The sequence below is a fragment of the Erpetoichthys calabaricus genome, chromosome 5 (assembly GCF_900747795.2).
Source record: "Erpetoichthys calabaricus chromosome 5, fErpCal1.3, whole genome shotgun sequence".
Lineage (NCBI taxonomy): Eukaryota > Metazoa > Chordata > Cladistia > Polypteriformes > Polypteridae > Erpetoichthys > Erpetoichthys calabaricus.
This window is the reverse complement of record NC_041398.2, coordinates 32,929,704-32,948,673: the sequence shown is the minus strand read 5'-3', so window position 1 is coordinate 32,948,673 and position 18,970 is coordinate 32,929,704. Positions and strand designations below refer to the sequence as shown.

At 37.6% G+C, this 18,970-nt stretch overlaps 1 protein-coding gene across 1 annotated transcript in view; it reads left to right on the top strand.

The window, feature by feature from the left end:
• Positions 1–1,945: 1,945 nt before the first annotated feature.
• The window catches only part of LOC114652597 (uncharacterized), a 67,875-nt gene continuing 50,850 nt past the window's right edge, over positions 1,946–18,970 (top strand). Inside the window, exons 1-5 of the mRNA XM_051928522.1 lie at positions 1,946–2,103; positions 8,333–8,409; positions 10,127–10,180; positions 10,986–11,162; positions 17,281–17,366. Coding sequence (XP_051784482.1) covers positions 2,040–2,103; positions 8,333–8,409; positions 10,127–10,180; positions 10,986–11,162; positions 17,281–17,366 — 458 coding nt within the window. The 5' untranslated portion in view covers positions 1,946–2,039. The remainder of the gene's footprint in view (positions 2,104–8,332; positions 8,410–10,126; positions 10,181–10,985; positions 11,163–17,280; positions 17,367–18,970) is intronic.

Genomic DNA, 18,970 nt, shown 5'->3' with positions numbered 1-18,970 from the left:
ATTCGCTTTAGGGCTGAAAATGTCCGCTCGACAGAAGCAGTGGACACAGGAATGCTCACCGCCAAACATACCAATGTGTACAGCTGCCCCATGATGCTCTCATTCAGATTTTTATATTACACCATCCTATCCAATCAACGGGTCTGAATACGGTGACGTTGCCGTACGCCTGCTAATGGGCCCTAGTGACACCAACTCAAAATCTGATTGGTTGAAGCAACAGTTTAATCGACATCTATTTTGTGTTAGAGGGCCTGCAGAACGGATTGTGAAGGCCTCCGGGCAGACTTCTTTGACTTTGACCCTGCCTGGCAACAAATGATGGCTGAAATGTGATTGGTTAAATGCTTTAATACGAAAATACATGTCTGGAAGCAGCACAGCCATCGGAAAAGCTATGAAAGGAAGCGGACAGATTATTAGGAATTATTTAATAAGTATTCATGGACAAAATATAATTAACATCAGTTTGTGATTCAGATATTTTTTTAGGCCAGCAGAGAAGGCCTCGAAGGCCCTGACGGCCCGCCACTGGTAAAATCTAGCCTGAAGGAATGCATATGGTCAGCAACAATAAATAAACATTGCATTCAGGCAATGATGGTTTGGTATTAATGTGCCTATAGTATGCTAATAAAACATTCCCCACTATTACACCACCACTACAACCAGCCTGTACTGTTGACATGCAATATTCTGATTCTACCATCCGTGTGCCTCAGCAGAAATCGAGATCCATCAGAACAGGCTACGTTTTTCCGGTCTTCGGTTGCCCAGTTTTATGCCTATGCCCACTGCACATTCAGCTATGTGCTTTTGGTTGACACTGGTAGAACCCGGCATGGTCTTCTACTGTTGTAGCCCATCTGACATGTTGTGCATTCTGAGTTACTTTTTTGCTCATCAAAGATGTTCAGAGTGGTTATCTGTGTTAACCATAGCCTTTCTGTCAACTCATTCTAGTCTGGTCATTCTATACTGACCTCACTCGTCTTCAATACATTTCCATTTGCAGAACTGCTGATCTCTCTAGATGTTTTTGATTTTTGTACTATTCTGAGTAAACCTGAGATTGCTGTGTGTGAAAATTACAGGAGACCAGCAGTTAAGAGAAATATTTAGAATGTCCTGTCTGGCACTAACAATCGTGCCACAGTCAAAATCCGGGTACAGTAATCACATTTTCTCCCCATTCTGGTGTTTGATGTGATTGTTAACTGAAGCTCCTAACCTGGACATTGCCGTGCTGCCATATTTTTGGCTGATTAATTAATTATTTTGGCTCATTCGTTAACTAGAACACGTGCATTGGTGTTCCCAATAATTTGCTCAAGAAGTCTAAATTATTGCATACAAGTCAATTTATAAATGTAACTTCAAAGTTGTTCCATCAGTGCCATGTCATATCTTCACAACATGTCTTCTTATTTGGCTATTATATTTAAAGTACATCCTTCGTTTCTCTGCTACAATTAATGTTAATATTTTCATACCAAATTTCCAAAAACTTCCTGTGTTTAATATATGAACATTTATTGCATTTTCAGGTCTATAGGATCATGCTACATAATGAATGGGAAACCATCCCTGAAGAGCCAATGGTAATGTGTCCTCCTTATAACAACACCGCATCTTTATTGACGAACATAAAGTTTACTGTGCATACTAGGATGGTGGTCATTTCAGTCTTGTTTAAAAATTAACCTGTATTCTTTAAACTGAACTTCTCTGGCATATAAAAAATGAAGATATACTATCATGACTGGGGAATTGCTAATGACATTTTAATGATAATTTTGTAGCCCAATTCTAATTTGGAAATTAATATGATTAAGACTTCTCTGATGTAAGTTAATGCTAATAAATGCTACATGCAATTTATTAAAAAAAAAATTGTAAAGTTAATATTGGTGGGCACTAAAGTTGGAGTGTTTAACTATGGAATGTGATTCACACAAGATGTCTGACTGGTTTTGTTTCAGGTATTTGAAGATGAGAACTCAACTGAACAAGAAGTACCTTCTGAATTCAATGGGAAAATGAAAGAAAATGCAACTTTGGATTATATGTCTCCATCAGAGAGTAGTGAGACTACATTTTCAGGTGAAAAAAAGGAGTTTTATGGTATTATAATGTATGACATTAGTTAATCTGGGGAAAAAAATCAAGTCAATCATACTTCAAACCTGCAAATTCAGGTAATGTAATGTGCCTATTGTGTCATTAATTCAAAATATGAATAAAAAGCATCTCTCAGCAGATGCCAAATAATATCAAACCAAATAATATATTTCAGTGTTTAACACAGTAAATCAACAGTACATAAAAGTAGTAGTGTGACTTCATCCATTCATTGCCACATTACCCCCTAGGGGCTGACTTTCTATCTATCTATCTATCTATCTATCTATCTATCTATCTATCTATCTATCTATCTATCTATCTATCTATCTATCTATCTATCTATCTATCTATCTATCTATCTATCTATCTATCTATCTATCTATCTATCTATCTATCTATCGTCATATGAAAAAGTTTGGGAACCCCTCTCAGCCTGCATAATAATTTACTCTCAACAATAAAATAACAGTGGTATGTCTTTCATTTCCTAGGAAAATCTGAGTACTGGGGTGTTTTCCGAACAAAAATTTTGGTTCCCTTGTAATTTTGCTGATTTGAATGCCTGTCACTGCTCAATGCTGATTACTTGTAACACCAAATTGGTTGGATTAGCTCGTTAAGCCTTGAACTTCATAGACAGGTGTGTCCCATCATGAGAAAAGGTATTTAAGGTGGTCAATTGCAAGTTGTGCTTCCCTTTGACTCTTCTCTGATGGGTGACAGCATGGGATCCTCAAAGCAACTCTCAAAAGATCTGAAAACAAAGATTGTTCAGTCTCATGGTTTAGGGGAAGGCTACAAAAAGCTATCTCAGAGGTTTAAACTGTCAGTTTCAACTGTAAGGAAAGGAATCAGGAAATGGAAGGCCACAGGCACAGTTGCTGTTAAACCCAGCAGGTCTGGCAGGCCAAGAAAAATACAGGAGCGGCATATGCGCAGGATTGTGAGAATGGTTACAGACAACCCACAGATCACCTCCAAAGACCTGCAAGAACATCTTGCTACAGATGGTGTATCTGTACATCATTCTACAATTCAGCACAATTAGCACAAAGAGCATCTGTATGGCAGGGTGATGAGAAAGAAGCCCTTTCTGCACTCACGCCACAAACAGAGTCGCTTGTTGTATGCCAATGCTCATTTAGACAAGCCAGATTCATTTTGGAACAAAGTGGTTTGGACTAATGAGAGAAAAATTGAGTTATTTGGTCAGAACAAAAAGTGCTTTGCATGGCGGAAGAAGAACACCGTATTCCAAGAAAAACACCTGCTACCTCCTGTCAAATTTGGTGGAGGTTCCATCATGCTGTGGGGCTGTGTGGCTAGTGCAGGGACTGGGGCCCTTGTTAAAGTCGAGGGTCGGATGAATTCAACCCAATATCAACAAATTCTTCAGCATAATGTTTAAGCATCAGTCACAAAGTTGAAGTTATGCAGGGGTTGGATATTCCAACAAGACAATGACCCAAAAGACAGTTTGAAATCAACAAAGGCATTCATGCAGAGGGAGAAGTACAATGTTCTGGAATGGCTGTCACAGTCCCCTGACTTGAATATCATCGAAAATCTATGGGATGATTTGAAGCAGGCTGTCCATGCTCGGCAGGCCTCAAATTTAACTGAAATGGAGAGATTTTGTATGGAAGAATGGTCAAAAATACCTCCATCCTGAACCTAGACACTCATCAAAGGCTATAGGAGGCGTCTAGAGGCTGTTATATTTGCAAAACGAGGCTCAACTAAGTATTGATGTCATATCTCTGTTGGGGTGCCCAAATTTATGCACCTGTCTAATTTTCTTACGATGCATATTGCATATTTTCTGTTAATCCAATAAACTTAATGTCACTGCTGAAATACTACTGTTTCCAGAATGACAGAATGTCATATATTAAAAGGAAGTTGCTTCTTTGAAAGCTCAGCCAACGATAAACAAAAATCCAAAGAATTAAGAGGGGTTCCCAAATGTTTTCATATGACTGTCTGTCTGTCTCAATGGAAACGAAAACCATGTCTGACAATCGTGATATGAAGAGACCCTTATTAGATCCCTCCACATCCAGCCAAACAATAAATAGTGAAGCTATATTAGTTTTTCACAATTGCTTTGGCACATTTCATGAAACATTCTTAACATTCTCATTACTTTATATGTGAATTTTACACAACAGTTCATACAATAGGCCGAACACAATAGTTAATCAACAAAAAGGTGATGCACAAAACATTTAAGTTGTATTACAAAGCAAATAATTTCTTTAGTTAGTCAGAGTCAAAACAAAAAGTGCATTTCAAATCACACAAATCACAACTAACAAAATATTTAGGCACATTTTTTGTAATGTCAGACACGAGTGCAACAATGTTAAAATAACAACATAACATTACAAATTCTCTGAATAGCCTGGACTGAACAATAAAGCATGTAGCCAAGTACAGTACATTTTATTAGCAAATCAAAAAACAAAAAAACAACACATATATGAATGTTATTTTTACTGGAACACACTCAAGACAGTACAATGCACCAAATGACCAAAAGACGAAATACACCCTGCACTGTATACACAACAGCAACAAAATATCCATAAACCAAAAATCACAACATTGTACTCCACTAAACATCATGCAGAATTTAACAATGCTCAATGGAAATCTTCACTGGACCTCTTGTCACTCACATCTGTCAGGCTACATATCTTCATCCATATTGCACTTTATATTTTCTTTTGCAATGCAATATGGGAAAAATCTTTTTGTCCTACACAATTACATAATTTGGCACATCTTTCCTGACCAAATCGCTCATTTTCTGGAATAAGATTTGTGTAGAGAGTGTCCAGGAAGATGAGCAGTTGAGTGTTGTAAGGCCCAAGAATGGCTCTATGGGTGAGCACACCATTCTCTGATTTGGCTGCACACATTATAGTATTGCCACCCTGCTGGCCTGAGACTTCTACCATTGCTTGCTGACCTATTACATATGTTGGCCACATCTTACCAGCTTCATCTACAAACACAAACTTGTGAGGGATTTCACTTGATTTCCAGTTCAATGACTGTCTGCAACCAATAATAAATGATAAGTGTAGATGAAAATCATACAGCTACTTCAAAATTTTATTGTTCCATATTTTCTAAAGAAGCCACAGTACATCCTATAGTAAAGATCTGGTAATGCAGTACTGTGAAGTACATATCCAATCGTTACCTGAATATAGTGGTATCGCTGCTCCTTAACTCTTTCATGGTTCTTTTCAAATGGTGCCCTATACAGTTGTTTCATTGTAATTTGAAGTCTGTTTAGAACTTTACTTGTTGTAGGGAGACTGAAAGAATTGATTGATTATCTTCTATGATGGCACTGTGGATCTCCCAAAATCTAACAGAATGATTGGAAATCACCATGTTGCATATTGCATTGTGAAAACTGCTCTCCTTCCACCAGCATGAGGCAGACGCTCCATCCTGCATTATACATTTATGAATTCATTTACTTGCTTTCTTATACTCCGTTGGACCCTTGAGCAAGGCCCTTAACCTGTAATTACTCTGTCCTGGGTATGACGTTAATTTGCACCCAGCCCTGTAGGTAGGCCCTCCAACCTGCAGGGAAAAACCTGGGGGTTGGTGGCAGAATTGGCACATCAGCCGCCATAAAAAACCTCACACTGGTTCCATTCCATCTGAACTAGTGTGGTGATGAATTGTCACCCATTGCATGGATGTACTCTGGTCCTAACCTGGGGTCCCGAGTTGGTTTGTCATGTGGTGGGCGCAGTAATGTGCTGTATCAGCGCATGCTCCTAACCTCCTCCTCCTTGTAAAATAATGGCAGTAAATGTGCAACATTGAGTAACAATATTTACACACCTACACATTACGCACCTGTTTCCCCTCCAAAATGTTTGAATGATGGAGGATATGGTTGACCGTCTGACATGTTGTTCAGCCTCTGCCATTGTAAGGCCACGGTTGATCACACGGTCCACAATTGTTTCCCTCCTTTCATTTGAGATAAATTGATGACCTTCATCTCTTCTGCCTTCGCTTTGTTGTCTTCTCCTCCACCTAGCCCCACCACAGATTCTTATTCCCCCTCGACCTCTTCCATGAGCAGACTTGTTGTTCCTGTCCCTTGCTTTTCCTGCACTGGTTCTTGCATTGTAATAACTTCCTACTGCAGATTCCTGTTTCCAACTTATAATGTAGTGCATGAAGTACACCTGTAAGGTTGATTACATCCAACCCAACTGGTTGAGCCATTATGTATGACACACGCCCTTCATAATTAAATTTCATCATTTACTGTGACTGATATTGCAATATCAGACATACCACAGTATTTTCGTGACTTGTTATGAAAGTTTGTTGAATTATTTTGTATGTTCTGGTTTAAACAATGATAGATTACATGCAACGTTTTACTAGTGAGGCTTCGGGAAACATACAGGATCCATTTTGATCAACAAGACGTAAGCAATTGAGAGTTATGCCAAATAATTGTTTTTGTATTATACCATTTGCATATACTTACTAAAAATGTTGAAATTTGTAGGAGACAATGAGAAATACCATTCAGTTATGCACATGTGACAGAATTGTGTGGAAATAAGATAAACTATTTTGTAAACATTGTCAATTGAGACATGTGCTAAAGCAATCGCAAAAAACTGTAAACAGTGGTCTTTTCAGAATTGTTTACAAAATGTCTTAACATTACATCTAAGCATCTCTGGCATATAAAAAATGCAGATATACTGTCAAGATCAGGGACTAGAAGCTGAGGGAATACAGGTAAAACGCAAAGTACAAATCAAGAGAAAATGACAGCAAACCTGCATCCCTCCCGGGTATCTGCTCTATTTTCCCACAAAAATGGGATCAAGTGGCCTCCTCTTTCTTTTCTCCTGACAGTCGAGCCTTCATCCTGTGTTTCCTTCCAACCCCAGACCCAATGAACCAAGAGCTCTGAGGTAGCTTTCTTCAAATCAATTCCTGTACCATTTCCAAGGTTACAAGTAGACCTACATTTACTACTGGGATACCTAACAAGAGCTTATTTGTTAGCCCCAGGCACTTGAGTGGTCAAGTATGTAAGATGGCCTCTCGGCTACTTGGTGTGTTAAGAGGGTCACTTCAGTCTCGGACATTTGTTTCAAGGACCGTGTGCTTCTATGATGGGTCAGAAAGTCTCTCTCCTTGCTTCACTGTCTTCTCTCCTTGTCTTCACTGTCTTTTTCCTGGCACCAACGCAGAAAACGGGATGCTTCTGCTTGGATTGTGCAGTCCCTTGTTTGTGTGGCTGCCCAGGCCTAATGTACTCTGTGGCACACTGCACACCTACAAGGTGTCCTTGCTGACTCCTCTCCTGCCATTATTAGTCTAGCTTTCTCCGGACTTTGAAGGATCTGAAACACTTGTTCTGTGCCATTATTTTTGACACCTAGGCATCTTTCTCATAAACTCAAGCTCGAGACAATAAGATTGACAAAAGTATCAATTATAGAGTTTTTACTTTTCTTCTTCCGTGCAAGTCAGTTAATAAAAATAAAACAAATACATCCATCCATCCATATCCAACCCGCTATATCCCAACCACAGGGTCACGGGGGTCTGCTGGAGCCAATCCCAGCCAACACAGGGCACAAGGCAGGAAAACAAACCCCAGGCAGGGCGCCAGCCCAACGTAGAAACAAATACAGCAATAAGCAATAATAAACAAAAAATGAAATAATGGTTATCTCTGCAAATTTTTTACATCTTTCATAAATTGCACCCTTTGAAAACAAACTTATATCCACTGATTTATCAAATGTGGAAAGTGCTTTATATTGGAGTTTTATGAGATTGTTACAGTAACATATTTGCATCTATTGAACAACTATGACATACAAACTTTTCCTAAAATAACTTGCTTTTCTATATGTGAGTTTGAAGATTCACCTTTTTGTAACCTGCCTGTTGGTAATGCAATTGATAACAAAAAGAAAAAGATGAAAGCCTTAAAATGATCATAAGATTCCACAAAGTTTCAACAAAAACATTTTGTGACTTCATTCCCTGACCCAGCATACTCTCAATATATTTATGGATAAAAATTGAATTAATATATGTTGAAATACATAGTGTGTTTCTGGAACGGTTATAACATAAGAAGTCCCATGTAAAGGTAACTCTGTGTGTGCTTTCCTGTTTTCTCTTTTAGAAAACAGTACTACCCTGACATCCCAGGATGAGCAAGAAGAAGATGGTAGAGCTGTTCCTACATCAAACAGAAAACAAGTAGGTAGAAGTAAAAGATTTAATCACACCATGGTCTGGGCTGTGGCAGCTCATGAAGATGTCAAACACATTCCTGGCTTGTGCTACTCCATAAATTATTTTTATGGATTGAAACTTCCATAAAGGACATCTTAAAATAATTTCTATGTATTTTTCATGGGCCCAAAAAACATGTTTGGGACAATGACACATTTTTCCTTGATTTGTCCCTTTGCTCCACAGTTTCAAATTACAAATCAAGCAATTTAGATGTGCACCTTGCAGATTTTCACTTGAGTATTGGTATACATTTCAGTCACACCATGTAGAAATGACACTTTTAATACATGGCCCCTCAATTTCAGTGTGCCATAATATTTGAGACAACAGGTATATTAAAGATGTTATATTTAGTATCTTGTCGCATTTCCCTTGCATGCAATAACTGAAGTCTATGATTTATAAACTGAGGATCTTCTCTGGTGAAGCTCTGCCAGGCCTCTTCAGCTCCTGCTTGTTTCGGGGGTTTGTCCCCTAAAGTTATCTCTTCAGCATATGGAAGGCCTGCTCAATTGGATTTCAATCGGGTGACTGGCTTGGCTATTCCAGAATTTTCAATTTTTTAGCTTTAAAAAACTCTTATGTTCAGTAAACTAATATACTCTAAATCCATCCATCCATCCATTATCCAACCCGCTATATCCTAACTACAGGGTCACGGGGGTCTGCTGGAGCCAATCCCAGCCAACACAGGGTGCAAGGCAGGAAACAAACCCCGGGCAGGGTGCCAGCCCACCACAGACATACTCTAAATTCAGTGGAAAATTAGAAATGGTTTAGCATGGTTTAGACCCCTGAGTAAAACATGTACAGTGTGGTTGGCTTTGTATTAGAAACCTTTTCTCTGAGAATTGCATCGGCTCTTTCTTAAGTGAATTTTGTCACCCTCATTGCCTAAAGAACATATTTAAAATGAATTGATTAAATGTGTTCAGTGTGTTTTTAACTTATTTTTAATATTTCCATGAGCAGGTTTAGGAAACAGCAATATTCATATTTTCTTTATTTTTGTGCTGCTGATTTGTTAATAGCTGTTATTTCTCGCTTTATATTGTAATACTATTTTTGTTTTTACATGTTGTCTCATAGTTTTCATTGTCAAGCACATGATAAAGACACGGTGTGTGACATCAGATTGCTAAGATTATTTGAGATGGTGATCAGCATTATTTAATGTAGAAGTTTTTGGGTGAAAGCAACAAATACGCTTGTGACTAGTCATTCCAATTTTTGTTAAAGGCTTGATATTATCAGTAATGGTTAAGACCTCTTGATATCTGAATTACAACAGATTTTTGGATCTTGTTTTTGCTTAGTTGCTCTCTTCATTCTTGTCCTTTTGGCTCACTGAACTTCTGCTACATTTACAGATTAACATTTTGTGTGCTTCTTAAAGTACAATCTCTATAGTTACCCTTATTCTTTCTTTGACCAGACAATTTTTTTTCACCTGGCTAAAATTTCCATTTTCATTTCTGTAAAGGCAAAATGTTGTACTCCAAATGTACATTACTCCAAAACACTTAAGAGTAATATTAACTATTTTCTTAAGATACAATTTAGCCACAAATTCAACGTCAAGTATTGAACTCTGATTGGAATTGTATTTTCATGAGATTAAGGCACTTTTTCTAGTTTATGGTAATGTATTAACTGTTTGAATTGTGTTTAATTGCAGAAGAGACAGAAGCTGTTACGACAAAGGAAGAGGAGGAATCGTGAAAGTCACCTGGTAATAATCATTAACATTTAATATCTAAAAAGTTTTCCACTTAACTGACAACTTGATATACAGAAAAAGAGCAGTATGGAGAATACAGAATATGTAACAGACGGTCCACTTTAAAAAGTGTTAAAAATCATTAATGTTGTCAGTAACATTATTTCATTATTTTCAATTGATTTATTCATTCTTTCAAATCCTCTTGTTCCAATTGAGTTATTTCATGGTTCAGGAGAACTACTTCCAATAATGTACAAATGACTTTTAACAATCAACCTTTCTCATTTTTTACTTCTAGAAGCTTTCAGTTTTTATTTTTTGTTTTGTTAATTTTGCCATAATAGAGAAGAATGGAAAATTATTTCTTTACCTTCTTATCAGAAGAAGCATTTAAACATTCATGATCTAATAAATTAGATCCAATAGTGACTGATACCAGAAATTTTATATCACTAATAATACTGCATCACTAGAAGTAGTAGAAATATTTCTGATGGGAAGTTCCATGCAATCTGCAAAATTACAATATTTCTGTATACTTGCAAAGCACACTTATTGCTATTAATTTATATAAGTGCTGTATCAAAGTAAATTTTGTTAAACATTAAGAGATTATCAGTCCTAGTATCAACTCTATTGCTACACTACAAAAAAATAGATTATAGGTGATTATCACCGTTAGTTATTTAAACCGTGTTAATACAAGCAAGTGGCATGCAAATGGTGAACCTGAATTACACAGCTTTTTCAGTTTAAAATAGACCTCAAACTTCATAGCCTGATTGCTTCCTTTTTTAATTAGTTTTGTTTTTAGATTTCAGGGGTTAATCTGCAAAATTTTGTGCAGACAATGTTAAGCACAATCACGGCTCAGAAGGAGGCTACAAGGGAAATAAAGGATCAGCTAACATCACTGAAAGAACAAATTCAGTCTCAGATCATCATACAGCAGGAGTCAACCAGAAAAATCTTTCAGTATTTGTTACGAATGGTAAGAATGTTAAATTCATCCGTTAGTATCTGTGAAAATGCAGTACTCTATTACTGATGCTGAAAATCTAATACTGTTATTGATGAAAATAATTTCAATACTTTGTGAATTCAGTCAGTGAAGCAGAAATTTACAAAATGTATCTTACTAGAAGGAGTTACAAACAAACTGTTGATCGCCTTTACTTCACTATTGGCACGTAGACTCAATCTTGCTTAACTGGAAGAATCCTAACTCACCTCTTTAAAGACAGTGGGTAACTGATGGTATATACTATGAGGGACATTCAATTAGTTCTGCACTTTAACTATTAAGAATTTCAAAAACAAATGACATAGTCACCTTCATTTGCGATGCAATTTTCCCAGCATTGTACTAACGTTTTAATGCTCAATTACTACTCCTCCCACCTTCACTGTTTCCAACGAAAATATAGAAGTGTGGAAACTTTTTGAATGTCCCTCGTATTTGAAATTTGAAAAAATCTAATTTTCAGTTAGAGGATCTGTGCAAAACTTTTTTAGTTAGAGGATCTGTGCAAAACGTTTTTTAAAACCTGGCAGGATCTAATCAATAAAGTTTTAGAATAAGCATTTAAATTGAGGAAATGGATTTCCTTCCCTTTTTTTTCCCCTACTCTTAAATTTTTACTCTGTCTGTTGGCCTAGCTGACTTTCTCACAGATGGAGAAGGTTGATTTGAGTTTGACTTGCATGTATGGAATGTTACTTGCCTTTAACAAATTCAATAAAATGTTCAAAAAACAAAACAGAATGATTTAGAATTTCTTTGAGAGCAACCCTTGATGTACGCTGTGATACATTTTTCTGTTAGCTTATTTTATTAACAGGTTTTCGTAATAATTGAGACTACAACAGCAAGTCTTTTAATCTCTTTCCTAATGTAATGTTTTTCCTTTTCCATGTACTGTATACCATCAACACAGTTCCCTACCACACCCTTGGATTGGCACATGTACTGTATGTGCTTTAGGGAGGGTTTATCAATGTAAGTCAATATAATAGTGCAAATCAATTACTATTTTGTCTTTTAAAGACAGGAAATCTAGTCGGTTGAAATATATGAATGGTATGCAGAAGCCGCATATCATATATGGTGGGGAACATAAACATTTTATTTTCCTTCAGAATACCCTACTTGAGATGCAGTACCCTTGTTTGAGGGCTTCTCCTACTCCTGGAAACATTTCCTGAGCTCATCATTTGTTACCCTCATCATTTGAGATCCTAGAGCCCTCCTGTGTTCTTTTCCTGGTAGCAAATCTCCTTTCCTTCAGTCTCAATTTTAATGTTGTAAACAGATTAAGAAGTTACAGGAAATAAGGTCTGGCAAACGCTGGTGCCACGAAGCAATAAGCACATTGCTTTTGGTTATAACAACATGATGTGTGTAATGCATACACCAGTTTTCTAAATGTTTTTTCCCTGATATTTTCAGAAGCCACGGCAGATCAATGTAATGTTGTTGATTAGCAGTCTGTCCATGGGGAACAAACCATTTATGAAGTAGTTCATCAATGTCTAAAAATGCAAAATCTCTTGAAAATCTGCCATGGTGGCTTGGAGGAAAAAAAATTGCCCGAGTCAAGTGCACAATTGTACTGTGGAATAAACGGCAGAAGTATGGACTTGATCAACTCAACTCAATGCCACTCAGCAACACTATGAAAAAGATTGTAGGCATGTTATACCAAGTGGCATTTTTCAGAACTGCACTGTACTTGCGTGCTATCAACTGATTCTGGGAATTTTTGGGCCTCCCTTTGCATTCCCATTAACCCCTTAAACATTATTTTTCAAATCATCTTCCCAATAATTTTGATTACAAAGTTGCATTATTTGCCTTCTATGCCTTGGTTTTTATATTGACAAACTTGAACGTGCATTACACCATATCCAGACCAAAATAATCGGTGATATGGTTTGTATTAATGTGAAAGTAATTAATGTTAATCCAGTGTGATCTGAGTGATATAGCTTAATTTTGGTTTTTCTAGACCATAATATCTTTTATATCCTCCTTGTTATTCAATATGGACTGAATGATAAGCCGGTGCAATCGGAGTGGTTTAGCCTAGCACTGGAACTTCAAGACAATAATGTCCAGTGACAGTTTTAACACTCAGTGTACATAGTATGTTATTATCAGGCTTAAGATTTTCCATCCATCCATTATCCAACCTGCTAAATCAGTGCACACACACACACCAAGCACACACTAGGGACAATTTAGAATCGCCAATGCACCTAACCTGCATGTCTTTGGACTGTGGGAGGAAACCTGAGCACCCAGAGGAAACGCATAGACACGGGGAGAACATGCAAACTCCACGCAGGGAGGACTCAGGAAGTGAACCCGGGTCTCCTAACTGCCAGGCAGCAGTGCTACCACTGCGCCACCATGCCGCCCCGTTTAAGACTTTTATTTTACATTTTTTTCAATGGTTATTTGACCTTAACAAGTTATTTTTGAATGGTTCCTAGGGTTTGGAATATGAATTTTTTTCTCCCATTTTCTTTTACCATTGTTAAAAATAGTTCACTTTTTCCGTGGTGCTCTTTTGATTTTCTTATTAGCATTACCCAACTGGAATAGCTTTATTAGTGGTTGCCATACCATGGCTAGGCTTGACAACTGGGATTGTATACAACGCACAATGTCATTAACTAGACAAAGAGCCCGTTTCAACAACGTAAGATGAAATGGGCATGAGTGGAATAGTATAATATATAATAAGTATAAGCATCATAAACCTGATATAGGTGTATTGAATGAATGCGTAATTAGGCCTTGAGCTGTAGTCGAAATCACCTTTCAGGCCTCTAGAGTTTTAATCAAAGTCGCCTTTCTCTTTGAATTTTTGCGGTCGTAAATCCGCCGCCTCTCGCGATGTTGGGGTTGGATGTCGGTCGAAGTCGCCTTTCTCTTTGAATTTTCGCGGCCGTAAATCCGTCAGCTGCCACGATGTCGGTCTCGTAAGGTTTTTCGTACATCTGCACAGAAGGTGACTGTGCATTCGGCTTCGGACAGACGTGATGAGTGAGTGAGTGAGTGAGTGAGTGAGTGAGTGAGTGAGTGAGTGAGTGAGTGAGTGAGTGAGTGAGTGAGTGAGTGAGTGAGTGAGGAGACTGGCGAATTATGTATTAAGATGGCACAAAGGTCAGCGTTTCACACTTATTATATAGTTACTTGTTATGACTACTTTTCTCTCAATTTTTTTGGCTCAGGATGTTTTTTTGGCCTACGTTCCTTGACTATGATTCTGTCTATACATCCCGATCTTTGTTTTATTTAAATTTAGTCTCCCCAGTTACAATTCTTCTTTGAATTCTCTGTCCACACCATTTCTTGATTGCATTCTCTGTCTCAAAACTACATCTCTCTATTATAAAAGACAATCTTGAGACGAGACGCCAAAAGATTTTTTAATTGGCCCACAAGATTTATTTTTAACAGCCCACACCCACGGTCCTCTCACCTCTCATTCGTGTGAATGCTTTTGTCAGACTCAGTTCCTGCGCTCTCAGCTCTTATAAATTTTTACATTTTTCTCACTTTAAGTTCCCAATAAAAGAAGACTTATTATGTCCAAATCTTATTGAAGAATTTGAATCCCGTAGGTTTATTAACAGAACAAGTGAGTACACGGGCAATCCTAGCACAGAGAAATGATGAAGTCAAACGAATTATCACGAAAATCGGTTACACAGCAAATTGGTTAAATGCGTATCAATAGACTATGCTGAAACAGTTGGTGGTGATCATGTGTAAGATGAAAACATCAATTTACATTAGCCCGAAGAATATCTACCACCGTTAACACCATCCAGTCTTCCACCAGCAGAATTACTGTTGAAAGGATGTATCGTAATGTTATTGCATAATTTATGAGTGATAGGCTATGCAATAGGACAAGATTAGTTGTATTCAAAATTGGTTGAACAATTCTGACATGTAAAATTTTAACAGGTGACAAGAAAGGAATAGATCTTCCGCAGATAACGTTAGACACCAAAGGAGATCTTGATATGCCATTCGTATTAAAACGCTTACAGTTTCCCATTGGAACAGTTTTTGCTATGACAATTAACAAATCACAGGGACAAACATTCAAAAAAGTCAGTTTATTTATTAGAGAGAAAGAAACGATAGTTGTACATTGCGTTGTCACAATGTAAGTCCAAACACTGAATCAAAATTCAATGCAATATTGATGAAAAGTTAATTCCAAATATTGTTTTTGCTGAAATTGTACAGTAAACGTTTTAAAAGTATTTGCATGTTTATTTCAAACCCACACAGAACGAAAACGTATAACACAATGAATACCTCTAATGCAACATGAAACATAGTTTTCTTTGAATTTATTATATTTTACTATTATTTACTATAGCGCCCGCCCGGGGGTTGGCGAGTGAAGTGAGCAGGGGTCAGAGCCCCCTAGTGTACATTATAGTGCTAAGCCAGTATTCAGTCTAATTCAGTATTTTTCAGACAATAATATCCTGCTTGTCCTGTTTTATACTTATAGTAATAATAATAATATACTAGTATCATCTTAATGGATGCATCTATACCTTTATTTTGCTTACATCATAATGTTCTATGACAGCCTAAACACTTATTATAAAAATTAATTTCATGTTGCTATAGAGCGGACAATATCCTGCCTGTCCTGTTTTATACTTACTGTATAGTAATAATAATAATCTATATTAGTAAACGACAGTTTAATTTATGCATGATGGATGCACCGAAGCGCATACACACTGCGCAGCGGCACCCCAGAGTCAAACGCAGCGGCTTCCCAGAGTCAGTAGGTGGCGCCCAAACAACACAACCTGTAAACTAAACTTACTCTAATCCACTGTGCCACCAGTCTGTGTGGCATGTTCAATTATGATTCCTAACAGTAAACGACTTATACCTAACGACACAGCCACAGAACAACAAAGATGAAACCGCATAGATAAAAACAATAAACGGAGGCTCCTACAACGCGCTTCAAAAACACCACAGGCAAAGAAGTCACGGCTCCAGACAACAAAGACGAGACCGCATGGATAAAAACAATACACTGAGGCTCCTTCAACGCGCTTCAGACACACCAGAAGCAAAGACGTCACGGCTTCACAATGAAAGAGCTCAACTAACGGAAATACAAAACGAGCCCGTATGGATAAACACAATGAATGAGCGCGCCCACAACGCGCTTCTGACACAGCAGAGGCAAAGGAGGCACGGCTCCAAATGGAAGGAGCTCAACAATTAGTAATACAAACACGAGCCCGTATGGCTATGACCTGTAAACAAGCCTGTATGGATAAAAACAATGAACGAAGGCGCCCACACAAAGAAACCGCTTTAGTACAAATATGTTTATTTAATTACATGAAAACTTTACTATGGCTACGACCTGTGAACTAAACCTGAGGTAAAGCGTGCACGCCAGATTGTACAGCTGCCCGAACGTGACCGCCCACACCACCGCATATACCACGTTCGTTTAGTAATGTGGCCCTCCATGCCCAGATCCGCCGCCATGGTCACTTCAGCACGCGAATCTGCTGCCGTCAGCAAATGACTTCTCGCTGACGACACAGCCATAGAAAAACAAAAAAGAGACTGCATGAATAAAAACAATAAATGAAAGCGCCTACAACACGCTTCTGAAACACCAGAACCAGATGAGTCACAGCTCCAAAAAGAAACCGCTTTAGTACAAATATGTTTATTTAATTAAATGAACTTTCCCAGGACGCACCCACCCTCCATGATATTTCATGCCTCCAAATATCGGAGGGAACAGAAAGTAATTGCCATTCTTGGATTTGCGATTCTTTCGAGAATCGCGGGCTTGCTAGTAAAATACTAGTATGATCTTAATGGATGCATCTATACCTGTATTTTGCTTACACCATAATGTTCTATGACAGCCTAAACACTTATTATAAAAATTAATTTCATGTTGCTATAGAGCGGACAGTTGACTTTTCTGCCTTTAGGGTTGAATAATATCAGTTAAGAAAAAGTAAAGAACTTTGGCATTCAAGGTGAACACAACTGACTACAAATATTTAATCTGAACATTTTCCAGGTGGAGGGTGAGAAGCATCAAGAAAACACTGCTAGCCTGGAGGAAATTCAATCATCGCTTGATACAAAAAGAGAATGCATCCAAAGGTAACTGATTTATTGACTGATAAGTTTTTAAGTTTCCATTGAACACACCTAATTACTTAGCCAGTAACTACAATATATAAGCCATAAAAATAAAATAAAGTTGAAAAGATTTTGTTATGGACCCCAAGTCCATGTTGAAAATTTCATATTCTACAAAACAATGTAACAATGGTAAAATATATCTAGAGAAGTTAGAGAAGATGGCTGTCTCTAAATTACAACTTGAAAACTGCATCGTATGCCCACTGGATAATTTTATCTTAAGAACACTTAAAAGAAACCCTTGGCCAGAGTCACTGTCAAAATTAATGGGGGGGAGCTGCCCTTCATAGTATTTATTTAAGTAAAAGAATTCATTGGACAGCTCTACCAAAATGGGTCCTCTCATATCAACACTTTAGTGTCTAAAAGTATGAAACTGTGTTAGCACAGTCAGCTTAAAAAACATGATTGCTTTACATTTTGGAGGGCATTGTGGCTTAGCATTCACTTCTGCAGAAGCTTTATTACATTAACTAGCTGTGTAAGCCCTTGCTGTAAAAAGCCTGGGCTCCTAGAAACCATGGATTCTGGCACTTCAATCAATCAATCGCATTGGTTGTGCATTAGTGGCTAAGCTAGGTTCTCTTTCCTCTATGGTTTTGTTTTGCCAATGTGCTAGCCTCTGTTGTCTATGAGCGGATAAGCGAGTTTCTCTCTCTTTGGAGGTTTCGTTTTGTCAATGTGCTCGCCTTGCTTATGTAATAGTGGCTAAGTGAGCTTCTCTTTTCTCGGCAGTTTCACATTGGTGACAGTTGCTTTCTTTGAGCTTCATGCTGTAGCCTTGCACGTCTGGGCCAGACAGACACAAACTTCCATGTGTATATGTTTATACATAAGAAAATAATACTCTTTCTCTCAAGCATTCATTAAAGTAGTACAAGCGTATACTACATATAACATGCATTTTCCATCACATCTTGAGCAAATGTCACCTACTGTTGATCAGTAGTTGTCATATCTTGGTGTGTTGAGTATACCTGATATGGCTATTATCTGGGATTCTTCTTGGTTGGGCTCTGGCTTCCTCTGACCTGTAAGTGAATTAAGCAGGATTGAGAATTTTGCCTCGTGTTATTCAAAGGCTAATTCTCAGCTATAACTGAATCTACACTTTATTTACTTTTTTATGTTATCCCATCTGTAGTAGTGAAATAACTAAATGCTTCATCAGTAAAGGTCATTTCTTCTGTTACTTAATGGTTAAATTTTTGTGGAAGGGGTATTTGCCATGTAATTTAGTGATTCTTTAATATAGTACCTCACACCACAAGCCCCATCACAAAACATTTTCCAGAATAGAACATAAAAAGTAAACAATAATCAAAAATGGGCAATATCTAAAAATGTATACCGAGGCAGATAGATAGAGAGGGACTGTTTGGGACATAATTTCCATAATGTTTGTCCTGGGACAATGACACATTTTTCCTTGATTTCCCTCTCTGTTGCACAGTTTAACATTTTAAATAAGAAATCAAACAATTCAGATTTGATTAAAGTGCACATTGCAGACTTTCATTTAAAGGTATTTACATATATTTTGGTCGCACCATGAAGAGATT